The 13,453-nt window shown below is 42.2% G+C and overlaps 1 protein-coding gene across 1 annotated transcript in view; it reads right to left on the bottom strand.

The window, feature by feature from the left end:
• nphp4 (nephronophthisis 4) overlaps window positions 1-13,453 on the bottom strand; it is a gene marked incomplete at its 5' end in the record, with an annotated part of 183,363 nt that overhangs the window by 20,550 nt on the left and 149,360 nt on the right. Inside the window, 3 exons of the mRNA XM_080496857.1 lie at window positions 4,862-5,080; window positions 6,299-6,503; window positions 9,737-9,874. Coding sequence (XP_080352983.1) covers window positions 4,862-5,080; window positions 6,299-6,503; window positions 9,737-9,874 — 562 coding nt within the window. The remainder of the gene's footprint in view (window positions 1-4,861; window positions 5,081-6,298; window positions 6,504-9,736; window positions 9,875-13,453) is intronic.

Here is a 13,453-nt window from a genome sequence, read left to right as displayed (position 1 = left end):
CTGGGGTATCACCTATCTCTGCTCCCTCATATCCACTCTTCCAATGAGCTACCACAGTTCACATATACCACTGGTGTGTACCACGACACAGAACACCTGCTGCGCAGGATCTCACATTGTGCTGGGAGGATCATTTTCTGAACAAATGAACATTTCTGCTCCCTGCAGACCATCTTTTATGTCATGACTCCCCAAAGGGTGGCGCATGAAAATAGTGAGATGAGAAAGGATGCCGGTCATCTACCACAAATCCCGCGGTTATAAACTATTGAAAGTCTAGGTCGGCAATTGCAGATGAGCAAAAACAAAAACAGTGTTTGGATTCAGGTGCAGACTATAGAAAGAAAAAAAACAACAACTCATGCCTCACTCAGAAGTGGGTGTAATGTTAACAAAATAAGCATGTGGAGGTTTGTTCATATTGTTCCCATCATCCTCAATTAATGAGATGACAAAAGACTGATAAAATCTGTTAAAGGCTGTTTGCCAATGGTGCCTCATAAATTAACTTAGCTTAGGGCTTCTATTTGGCCAGAGGCAGCCTTGTCAATGGTTGACTGCTCTCAGAATGACAGTTATTATAATTTAGAGTCTGTGTGAACAGTGTTTTCTCCATTCTTAAATGCATCCAATCCAATCCGTTTTTGTCTAAATGCTTGTTTTTAGAGGTTTATCTGCATTGTAAGGAAACATTCAGATTATTTTTTTCTTTTCGCGTAACCGATTTCCACTCCAACTTTATTTTTGAGGGTTTTGTGTCTCCGTGCACTTGCATACTTATACAAAACAAAGTGCAACCAAGAAGTGTTGTAATACACCAGAATCAATCTGTACGCAGTAACCTACTTTCGAGCAACTATTTCTCATTGTAAAAAGCCAAATGTCTGCACAGCTTTTGTGGGAAACATTGTTTTATTGTGATAGCAGAGCGAAAAAGCTGTGAAAGAGAACGTATGCAGCAAGATGAACAAATGGATTTATCAGACAATCATGACAGTGGAGAGAAACATTGGAAGTAAATCCTGTAAAATCCTAGTCTTTCATGGAACGAGTCTGGTGAATCGTTAAAGAGGAAATATTAATATTACACGAATGAAACAGAAAGAACCAAGTGAATTATTTCTTCCTTCGTCTTTTCTGTGAACACAGAAGTCATATATATTACAACCTACATCCCATAAAGTGGCAGCACTGCTAATCTATGATAAAGTGCCAGTGCGACATTAAATATATAAGTGCTCTTGGCAGTGCTATACTTATACTTTGTGGAGCCTGAATTTGACTCTTTCAAGCCACCGTGCCGCAGAAGAGGCAAATCTAATGCAGATGCTTCTTCCTTGTTCATTTACACATTTCAGACTCTGGGAAGAGGTGGCAGACAGTTTGGCGTGAAGTGTCACACCGCCTCATCAAGAAATAAATAAGCCAACAGGCCGCTAAGCCAGCGAGAGGACAGATGCAGCGATTGATGACTCTCAATTAGACCTGGTAGGCCCGGTGGCCAGGCTAATGCCATAATGATTCATCCACAGCGCACTGCAGCTTTCGTTGATCAACGTGATATATGTTAATCCGAAGCTCCGGCATGAGTGGAATCCATAACAAAAGATTCGGAGAGGAGGGGGGGATTAACAGTGATGCTAAGTGAAGGAAACAAACGATGCATGGATACTCAGAACAGGTCATCCAGGAAAAATCTGCTATAATGGCTGCTGTGTGTGGATAAAAGAGGGCATTTTGCATCTCACCAGCAGCGCGCCTCCATACACCTCAAGGACAACTGGGGGGGTGAGAACTTCTTTGTTCAGGAACCTACAGTGATCGTGTTCAAATATAATACTTGGTGGTTGATACCGCTCCTGAACGCGTCGCAATTTGCACTATTTATTTGTGTTGATGCAAGCATGTGAAATGTCTTCAGAGGAGAGGCTTTGATTGAAGCCCTTGGAAAAAAAAAAAAGACATCTTGAAGAGACAAAAATACACACGCCTCATGAATAACATGAAAATATGTCACACGTGCATACAAACATACAACATTCCAAGACTGAAAAGTGCTCTCACCTATCCAAACAGATGTCAAAGCAGTAGCAGAAAAGAAGTAAAAAAATTAAAAAAAAAATCCAAACCTAAAAACAGCCCATGCAAACACACATATTAACACACACCTACACACACACACATCACATCAAAACAGTGAGCAAGCTGTGAATCAGACTCCCACAGCATGAATAAAATGCACACTCACAACACTGCCATTATCAATTCATCCTTATAAAGCTGAGGCAGGTTATTTCTCCTGTAATAAGTTCATCGTAATTACCTGAAATGTCTTCATCAGGTTGAAATTCTAATATTTTTGAAGATTTTATTCATTTGCATCTGCAACTGCAAGCGAGCCAAGCAGGTGACACTCGGCACAGAAATACTTGTGGTCTACGATTAAATCGTGTGTTCCTGAAGAACCATGTTTAACTTGTGAAATAGAAGCACATTCAATCAGTCTGGTGAGATTCAATGGCCATGCCTGATGGTCTGACAGCCGTTGTGTCCTATTTGACAAGTCACAGGAGGAAAACCAGGTGTAAACAATAAAATGGCTTGTGTTTCTGGATGATGGTAAAGTGCATGGTTGGTCACACCCTCTTGTTTTACTGCAACACTGCCATTAGTTTAATTAAATATGCATTTGTTACTGAAACAAGTTAAAATATCTCATGCAAAAATGATCTGGATTGGAGATGCACCTTAAAAACAATCTGGCTCACTGAACTGAAGGTATTTCGCATCCCAAATCACCTCATCTCCTCCTTGTGAGAGGATACCCACTTCATGCTGTTCAGGCTACCTTGGCAAACAATGGATTTGCTCTACGCTTCCAGTTTGAAGAAATTATAATATAAATATAAAATTTCTATGTGAGCAGAGGAATACCATGCATGAAATGTATAAAAAATTATAATTTTTACGTCGCCGGAACAAGAGCTTCTCTACATCAACTAAAAAAATGAATCCGTCAATCAATTTCAAGGAGCAAATGAGAACAAATTACACCATAAAACCACAAATCAGGTGCAATTTCTCACTAGTCAGTCTGTTATGGTAAGTCCAAGGACTTAAAAACAGATCAACTTTACTTTGCGCTTTTCCCATGTTGTAATTTGTTCGTCCTCTTATCAGACAACCAACCACATTATGCTGTTTTGAAATAATGAAAACACAGCCGTGGGTCTGAGTGTATACATGTGTATGTGCATGCATTTCATGCAGGAGTGACCTTTTTTCTACACTGACAGACAGGTCATGAATTTAAGTTTTGTGCCCATAATGCATAGTGACATTGTGTGTGTGTGTGTGTGTGTGTGTGTGTGTGTGTGTGTGTGTGTGTGTGTGTGTGTGTGTGTGTGTGTGTGTGTGTGTGTGTGTGTGTGTGTGTGTGTGTGTGTGTGTTTCTGATTCATCTATTTATCCTTTCCCTACAAGCATGAAAGAGGGAGCACAGTGGAAAATGGCTGGCCTTCACCTCCGGTCCTGTTAAGTAACAATCTGACATAACATAATTACAGCTTCCATCGAGTTTCTCATCTGAGCCCTCAGTCTCAATGCAGCCTCTAGTCTTTAATTTGAAAAACGCTGAAAATCTTTTGTTTGAACCGAGACTGAATGTTCTCATGTCTGACACACATCCGAGATATGCTTCATTTTGAAACTGCAGTGACAGATTATGTCAGTCATGGAGTACTGTTACAGTGATGTCAGTCAATCTGACCACCAGTAGATGTGTTGTGTCTATTTTTGCAAAGAACTGCAAACTTCTGGGTGAGGTGTCACTGCAAAGTTTGTGTGTGTGTGTGTGTGTGTGTGTGTGTGTGTGTGTGTGTGTGTGTGTGTGTGTGTGTGTGTGTGTGTGTGTGTGTGTGTGTGTGTGTGTGTGTGTGTGTGCGTGCGTGCGTGCGTGCGTGCGTGCGTGCGTGCGTGCGTGCGTGCGTGCGTTCTCATGTGTTAACAACACCACCAGATCAGGATTCTTCCATATGGCACTGAACTCCTCAAGCAAGATAATGTAATTGAGAGTATTCGTTATTTGTTTGTAATTGTGATTTTTTTTTTCTCAATACTTATAGTGAGTTTCATTACTTACATTTGATATACTGAATCTAAAGTCCAATATAACATGTAAAAAACAACAAGGGCAAGTTCATTTGATGTGATAATCTAATATTAGTAATGCTTGTTACCCAGAGCATCCACAAGTCAGACATAAAGACGCCTGACAGAGGTGCGGAGGGCCTCTTTTTCCTCTCTCTGCGTTAATGATTAATGATACCCTGAAAAATGTTTCATTAATGCTTTTGGCTGCTTGGTCTTTTGTCTTCACAAGCTATTATAGGCAACACTCGATGACAAAACCTGTGGTGAGAGGTTTGAGGGAACGACAGGCAGGCTAACTGTCACTTCAAAGAGCCAAGTGCTGGATCGGATGTGTCTCGCATCGGGGCGGGTCAAGTGTGAGGACGCAACATTATCTCCTGAACAGGGATGAAAATAGGTTTCGAGCTCTCTCGGGCTCGGAAACAAACCGGGAATGCGTGAACGCGTGAACGCGGCGTCACGGCGGAGCGCAACTTGTTATGGTCTGATAGCAGCAAACACACAGTGCAGGAACACATGCTCACAGTTGATATGTTAGAATCACCTTTAAAGCTGTAAAATCCTTCCGGTATTAAAGATGAGAACACAGCATTAACAAGCACGTGCTGGTTTTTATCAGATCTCGTCTCTGTCAGTGGCGAGTGCAATTATGTTAAATAAACAGCTGGCGGGGTGGGCGACAGCCTGAGACGACCTCGCCGAGTCTTACCTGAGCTCGGGGTCGTCACTGTGGATGGTGACTGTCTGAGGAACATTGAAGGGATTTTTGAGGACAAACTCCAAGTATTCAGCAGAGCCTAGGCTGGCGTAGAGCAGGTGCTGGATGGTGATGGCCTGGCTCAGCATGTTGGCGATGCCCTCTGCCTTGCTGCGCTCATCACAGGGTTCGCATTGATGAAGCTCTTTGGCCTGCTGTGCTTCTTTGATCCTATTCTAAAATCAAAAACCAAAAAACACAGACGGTGAGAAAAGTTCCAGCAAGGCAACTAATCAAATTGAATCAGTTGTACACAGCATCCAAACGTAATCAAGGTTATTTAAATTGAATTATTAAAGTATTTTGATTGTGATGTAAAAATGTCAGGTCACTTTTCCTTCTGTTTAAATCCACCAGACGCTGTTTAAGTAACGACTCTGAAGAGCGCCCTGTAATTTTGAAAAATGTGACTTCCAGATTGCAGTGGACTGAAATTTCCTCCACGACATTTCAGTGAATATTTTAAGGCATGTTATACAAAAACACTTAGCTGCCCGCATTTTGATGACACATTATGGATGGAAGCATGTTGTTTCAATACAGACTTGCACAGTTTCCTTCAGTAGAGTGATCATTACAGATGCAATAAAATCCTGCAGCTCAACAAGCAGTCTGACAAAGATGGGTGCATTCCATGTCTGAGATGGACTTTAAGTATCATTCAAGGACCACATCCAACATATCACCCCCATGTATGGCCTTCTAATGCCTTCTAATATCGTAGTCTGATGAACCACATGGTGCCGCGGAACACATATTTTAACAGTAAATTAAACAACTCATCTTAAAAATCAATACTGTAAAGGTAAGTGTGTGAGCAAAATATAATGCTGAGCATTTTCACTGGTCTGGCACCCTGGAATTACTCTGTGTAAAGCCGGTTGAAATTAAGTCATGGCTATCAGCCCAGAAAAGTCGAATCCAAATTGAATTGCAAAGCAACTCTAAAGATCTTCTTCCCGGCCTAAGCTATATTCCTCATAACGCTGGCTGCTCCAGAGGTGTGAAACAACTAAAACACAGGTCGTGTTAGGGAATGCAAGGTGTAAAATTTGCAAGGAAGATATACGCCACAGCGAGAATCACATTTAGCATGTGCACCCATGGGTGAAAGTACAAGATGTGCCTTTGGGTGGAAGAACAATTAATACCTTCATGTAGAGTCACAAAAAAACACACAGAGGGACGAGAGGCGCGTTGACACATGAAATGTGATTACAGAGAAACGCCACACCTCGAGACAGCCTTCAGAGTGAGAACAAAAGCTACAGCTCCGCGTCTGTTGTCAGTCTGAGACGAGGACGACTGACGGGGACAGGGATCTCTGCCTCAGTTCCACACGCGAGCAGCTATTTGTGGCTCGCCGATGGCTTAAGTATAATGTTTGACCTCTCCGTCACCTTCCCTGCTTTAGGGTCAGTATTGCCCTCCCGCTGATGCACGACGGCCATCCGGCTGAGCTTCCGGCGAACCCCTTCGGCCTCGTTTAGGTTGCGCTCTTCGGGTGCGACGGCGTCAGCTCTAATTCCGAGTCCGAACAATGGCGCCCGATCCCCATCCTTCTCCAGTCTGTCTGCTTGTGCAGTGTTCCTCGCTGTGAAGTAGAAACAGGCTGCAATCATGAATATATTCACTGAACAGAGTGGATTGTAATCTCTTTGCCATTTTGACCATATGTTTTAAAAATCCCTCCAAATGTCCCAGGGAGAGAAGCGCTGACGAATTAAAGTATTGTTGGAGAACAAGAAACAACAGCTTGTTCACAGACAACTGCCCAGTTAAACCACTGGCACCACTTCAACTGGGCCCAAAGCCCCACAGCTGGAAAAACTCCCTCTCTACCCCTCACATAATATCTATCACCTCCACCATCATTTCTACTCTCCATGCACCAAAATGCCTCAATAAAATATTTGACTTGCCACCAAATAATCCATTCTTATTTGAAATGGATCATGCAAATTAGCCATGTTCTTTAAAGAGTGCTGACAAGAGATTTGGACTAATCCTGCACTTTGAACAACACTCAGACATGAACAAACTTAAAACTCAAAGCTGTCTCAAACATATTTTGTCATCTAAAAACAGCTTCACTCCTCCCCCTCTCAGTTTGCCGCCGTGTGACGGCAGGCGTGCTGCAAAACTGACTCAGACTGACTAAAAGTGGCTCCAAACGGAAAAGAGCAGCCCACTGTGGAGAAGAAAAGTAACTGAATAGTTTATCGAGGACAGTAGAGGGGAAACAAAGGATGGAATAAGAGAGAAAAAAAGACGTGACGCACATGTAAAAATGTCTGTCAGGAACATTACCTAGGATATCTACAATACACCAGACACTATTTGACTAATTCTTGGCATGTTCAACATATTTCTGTGTCATTACCCAATTCTATACAACTTCAAATGTTTCTGTATTTGTGGTGGATTTGCTGAGGTCGCATACTGTATGTGTTGGCTCATCTGGTATCCTACATTATTTGTTTGCCCTGTTTGCAGAGTCGTATTCTCTCACTACTTTAATACTTACATTAAACAGCACAAATCACAACTTATATGCCCATATTATAAAGGTGAAAGCTCAAAAAGCAAAACGCCTTGAATTCTTCCTTGACAGTGATTACAGTATAGGCTGAAATTAGTTAAGTTAAAGGTTTTATACAACACCTATCTCAATAATTTTCATATAAGAGTCATACAATTGCTTTTAAAATGTTACTTTTGTCTCAGTTCGATTGTAATTTGCTATTTGAAGCCAGAACAATGAAAAGTAACATTGATTGGCACTTACTCTGCATGAAATTGTGACTCATGATTGGATATCGGCTTCACGTCAATAGTGGTTGGAAAAGTCTGATTACATGTAAAGTGTTGCAATTTTGCACATACACAGACTAATGATATGGACCATACACTCGGCATTGTAATGGACTCCTCCCTCTCATTTCAATCTCACATCAACCATATTACTAAAACATCCTTCTTCCAGCTGCAGAAAATCGACTCCGTCCCTCCCTCTCCCAGACCACAGCCGGAATACTCATCCACACCTTCATCACCGCCAGACTCGATTATTTCAATAGCCTTCTTTATGGACTCCCCACCACTAATTTTCAAAAAGTACAATACATCCAGAACTCCGCTGCTTGCCTCCTCAGTCACACTCGGTCTGGAGAACACGTCACTCCCATCCTCCAACACGTCCATTGGCTCCCTGTGCAATATCACATCCAATACAAGCTCCTCCTCCTCCTCCTCCTCCTCCTCCTCCTCCTCACCCACAAGTCCCTCCATAACCTTGCCCGTCCCTACCTCACCGACCTCCTGCAACAACACCATCCCACCCGTCGTCTCTGCTCTGCCGACACAAACCTCATCAAACCCGGTGCGAGCGTTCGTTGCCGCTGCCCCTGCCCTCTGAAACTCACTCTCTCAACCCGTCAGGAACACAGCCTCATTACTAAACTTCAAATCACTCCCCAAAACCCACCTGCTCCAACTTGCTTTTCCCTCATTTATTTTCATTGTTATTTTTTGAATATTTTAAAAATTTCATTTATTTATTTATATCTGTAACTCATTGATATTTGCTCTCACACACACACACACACACACACACACACACACACACACACACACACACACACACACACACACACACACACACACACACACACACACACACACACACACACACACACACACACACACACAAAGTAAGGCTGCTCTGTTTGGCATGGCATGCTGAGACTGGACTCCAGGGAAAGCAATTAGGGTTCATTGTATGTTTAAATGGCACAGAAAGGGAGAGTGGAGAAAGTGAAGTGCTCAGTGTGAAAGAGGGATGTAAGTCGTGGTGCTGGCTGACGGAAGGGTAGACAGGTAAGAAGCAGAGCAAACAGTGAACAGACTGTGTTTGCACAGGAACATGAGCTGTGAATAAATGATTGGAACAGTTTGTGGAATACATGCAGGGTGAACAGTCCCATGAAACAATGTGTAAACATGGCATATACATTATAGTGCATGTTTGCTCCACCATGTGAGAGTGAATTAGTGTACTGAAAACAAATATCTGGAAAAATCATGAAGCCGTTGGATATACTTCTCTAATCAGCCTGCTTTTATCTCATGCCTGATGTGTGTGTGTGTGTGTGTGTGTGTGTGTGTGTGTGTGTGTGTGTGTGTGTGTGTGTGTGTGTGTGTGTGTGTGTGTGTGTGTGTGTGTGTGTGTGTGTGTGTGTGTGTGTGTGTGTGTGTGTGTGTGTGTGTGTGTGTTTCAGTCAAAGTCCACATTTAAGGGCAATTTTAGGAATGGCAAACCAGTTGACTGGTGATGGCTTGTCTAATTGAGGAAAAAATTGGTTTCTCTCGTCTGTGTGTGTGTGTGTGTGTGTGTGTGTGTGTGTGTGTGTGTGTGTGTGTGTGTGTGTGTGTGTGTGTGTGTGTGTGTGTGTGTGTGTGTGTGTGTGTGTGTGTGTGTGTGTGTGTGTGTGAGAACACAAACAGAGCTGTGGCTCGCCACCAGAGAATCTTGTGCAAGCTCAATTAGGTTGAAAATTGAGTGGTTCAGTGGTGCGGCCAACAGACAGAATGTGAAATGGATCTGGTCGAGGTGACTGAGGCAGGAGCTCGGTCACCACCCAAATGAAAGCCACTAATCACTCTGTGCTGTTGGATGCACACACGCACACATGTGTTTGGATGTGCGCTGAAACTTGAGTGGAGAAATACATGAAGTGCACAAGCTAACTAAAGTAATGTGAATGAACGCGTTGTGGCATAAACAGGGATGGGGGGAATCAGCAGGGTGCCGATTAGAGTGCTTGCCATTGAGATGGAGGATGTTCCTGGAAGAGAGGCTTCCTCCTCTGAAGCCACTGGTAATTTCGCGAGGTGTGATGATGTGGGAATGAGACGGGAGCATGTCTGCTGCCCTCCCTCGCTTCCCAGGGTCTACTGGGCACCCTGTAGGAGAGAGATAAGGCATTTAGTGTGATATTTCGAACATGATAACACAGCAAACACATGTGAAACACATCTTAAAACAACACGCACAAACCAACACACCTATTTACCCTCTGTGAACAGGATTCTCCTAAAATAGTGCTGGCATGCACCACCTACAGGAGAAGTGAGTCGTAGCTGCAATGGTTTAAATCAAAGTTATGGTGGCAGCTGCACACTGTGAATGTTATTACTTTTCTTTCATAAAAATAGGTTATTACATTAGTGAGACTTCAATGGGATCTCAGTGACTTGAACTTTTTTTTTTTTTTTTACATTGAGTTTGCTTCTTTTTTCCATGTCTTGTACACACTTAATCAAATAACAGCCCAGACCGCACAGTTGATTGGTTTGCCAGATGAGCTTGAATAAATGGAAACTCCCTTTATTAGACAGCTTCATATTATTAGTAAGGCTTACATGTGGAAAGAGCAAATCCTCCCAAAGATGAAAATCTTAAAATACCACTGTCTTTGATTAAAGAAAGCAGAGAAATCACCAGTATTAAGGAAAAACCTATGATTAAACTCAATCTGTGTTTGTAAGTATTAGGAGTCTCAACAGTTTCTTAATACAAGATGCTCCATAGCCAGGTAGCTGGGTGATTCCGAACAATAAGCTCCATCTTAAAATTCAAACAAGTCTGTAAAGCCTGAGAGCGACTCTCCTGCTGCAGTTTCATTAAGAAATATCTTTTCTGATTGTGATGTTTGAACAGACACACTGCACATAATATCTCGGCATCAGGCTCACGATAATGGCACTGTCAAAGGACAGCAGCTATTTTAGTAAAAAAATCTAATCTGTGTAGCTCCAGCAGTGGCTTGATGCGAGGGTGTTTGCCACTTCTTGAAGTTGCAAGCCAAACCGGGATCTGAAGTAAATCTGGCGAGTTCGTACCCCCAAAAAAGGTCCAGGCCAGAAGCGGTTTTTGAAGTCACGTGTGAAACGATACATTTTCATTGAAGATGGTGCCAATGTGGACATATTCCAAGGTAAACACAGGCTCAAAACACAGAAGCAGGATCAATACATGAAGACAAGCCTACAGCGGTTCATTAGCAGCATGAAATTGCCAGGAAGGCCCGGGCACAGAGAGCTGGCAACGTGATGAGTCACGCTGATTGATGGGTAATGTTGGCCTCTGTGACTTTGGCTGTATGCTGGGTGACAGAGATGTGGGGAAATACTTCAATGCAAAGCAGTATTTCTTTAGAGATATGAATACTTCAGCTACAGAAGCTTTATGTACATTACACTGGAAAGAAGTGCACAGTTAAGGTTTATATAGGAAAATCCTGCCTTTTCTCAAAAGGGCTGCCTCCAGCATTCTGCATTATTTGCCTTCCCTTTATGTTCCTAAATGTAAAAAGTCATAATTTCCCCCTTCTTTTGAAGGTGAAGTAATCCTCTTGGGTTGCACTTGTACAAAGACATTGAGTGATATTTGATATTACCCTTTGTTCTAACATTAATTCATCCTGTTCAGAGGCCTTACAGTACAGCAGCTCCAGGAGAGGCTTGTTTATGCTTCTAAACGGTGCTTCACAAACAAAATACTCTGTAATGGAGGTGTGAAATATAGAGGCTTCCAGTTACTCTTAAAACGGCAGCAAGCGACTCTGCATGGGAACATTCATAAATACCACAGTTCGATTGCCTTGTTTGAAGTATATCTGTTTTCAAATGTATTTTCTTTCTAATTTTGACACATATAATACCATACGGAGTAGAAAACACAGGGCACCAAATCAATATGGCACACTGTATATACCAAGTAAATTAAAAAAACAAACAAACCAAAAAAAACAACAGTGCTTATTCTGTATATGTCAAAAGCACAAAATACAATGATGAAGGAAAAAGTATTGACAGTTAAATTCAAGAAGTCATGTATGCACCACATTTGAAACAGGGACGTTGTGTACACAAGATACAATCATGACCAGATGTGTGATACCATGTAGGTCTTCCTTTTTCTGTCAGTCCAGGCCAGACCGTAGAAGATCTGAGCCAGTTGTCTCAACATCATAGTTTGGTCCCTGTCTTCTAACGCTAGATCATTTTCCCTTGTCCAAACACATCAACTCCGAGGATAAAATGTTTGCTTGCTGTATAATATATTCCACAAACAAACACAAAGTAGATGTACAGAAATAATCAGTGTTATTTTCAAAATCTGGCACTGAACTTCCCACTGTATTAACAGATGCATTAACAGAACTCTGTCCTATGCATCTAAAAATTGAAATGAGCGCCAATTTGATTATAACCATTCAATTTTCAAACATTTTGATATTGCAGTGAATATTAATAACGGGTATTTCCCATCCCTCGTTTCCAAGGCGTACTAAGGAATAATGTGTTGCAAGATATCTTTCCGAGCTTCAAATGCTTTTACCCAAAAGGTGTTCAGCTGGTGGTATAACCAAATGATCTGTGTGTGATTGGGTTTGGGGTATTTTTAGGTAAGGTCCCTCTTCCAATAAGTTAGATAACATTTTTAATAGCCGACTAAAGGAGCGAGTTAAACTAAAATATGGTCCACTTTGACATCATGCTCCCATCGCTCCCCTCTGCTTTCAGGCTTTAGATAGCAACATGAATGAGGTGCTTAATTGCAACATAAGAACTTTTAGCGTTTTTAAGAGAGGCTGTGGGAAAGCTAATTCAGGATGCTTTCATATGAGGTATAGTGAGTGCAGCAATTAAGTGGCTTTACTGCCCAGAGCCGACACCTCAGTTAGCTTGTAGGAGTTTTCCGAAGGGGAGCCAAAAGTACCCTCCAAATCTTTTAGAGGCAAACTTCTTCATCAACAAACTGATAATGGGCGGCAGCTAAATGAGTAATGGGGAGCCGGTGTTGCCATGCAAACAGACAGAGACAGCGCGGCTCTGCAGATTAATGGGTGAGGTGTCTGCCGTCCCGATGCATTCCCCTCGTCATCCATCAACCTTCCCCCGGCCACACGACTCAGGCGAATGTATTTGTTAGAGTTGTATTTCCCAAATATTACAGTGAAGACGTGACTCCAGCGGGAAGCATAAACATCTCCGATCGATAATGAAGTCGTCGCGATACCATTCCCAACAACTCATAATGGGCCTTTCAGCTTGCTATCTTTTTCTGTCGAGAAATGCTTTGATGACGGATGGAATTACACAATAAGCCTGCAAGGATGTGATAAGATGAACACCCAGTGCTACGTGCGTATGATAAAAACAAATGGACTAATGATGAACCCAATTATGACCCTCTGATTTAATCATTCAATCATTTTAATTAATCGGGTAATCGCTAGAACCATCATGGGGCTTGTCAGATAACACCCACTTCACTGCTTATTTAGGTTGATGTGGATGTCTTCCTCTTGGTCACATTATCTGTCCCTAACTGTTGAATCATGCTGCAAAACAAAGCTGATGAGGCTCCTCGCTGAAATGTAAGTTTACACTCAGGGGTTGTGTTGCAGACGTACAGCCCGGCACAGCGTTTGCTGCTCGACATTGTCTGTGTGAAGGAAAATAATTGTGAACAAA

This window comes from Blennius ocellaris (genome assembly GCF_963422515.1).
Source record: "Blennius ocellaris genome assembly, chromosome: 5".
In the NCBI taxonomy this organism is placed as follows: Eukaryota; Metazoa; Chordata; class Actinopteri; order Blenniiformes; family Blenniidae; genus Blennius; species Blennius ocellaris.
This window is presented reverse-complemented; position numbering and strand designations above follow the sequence as displayed.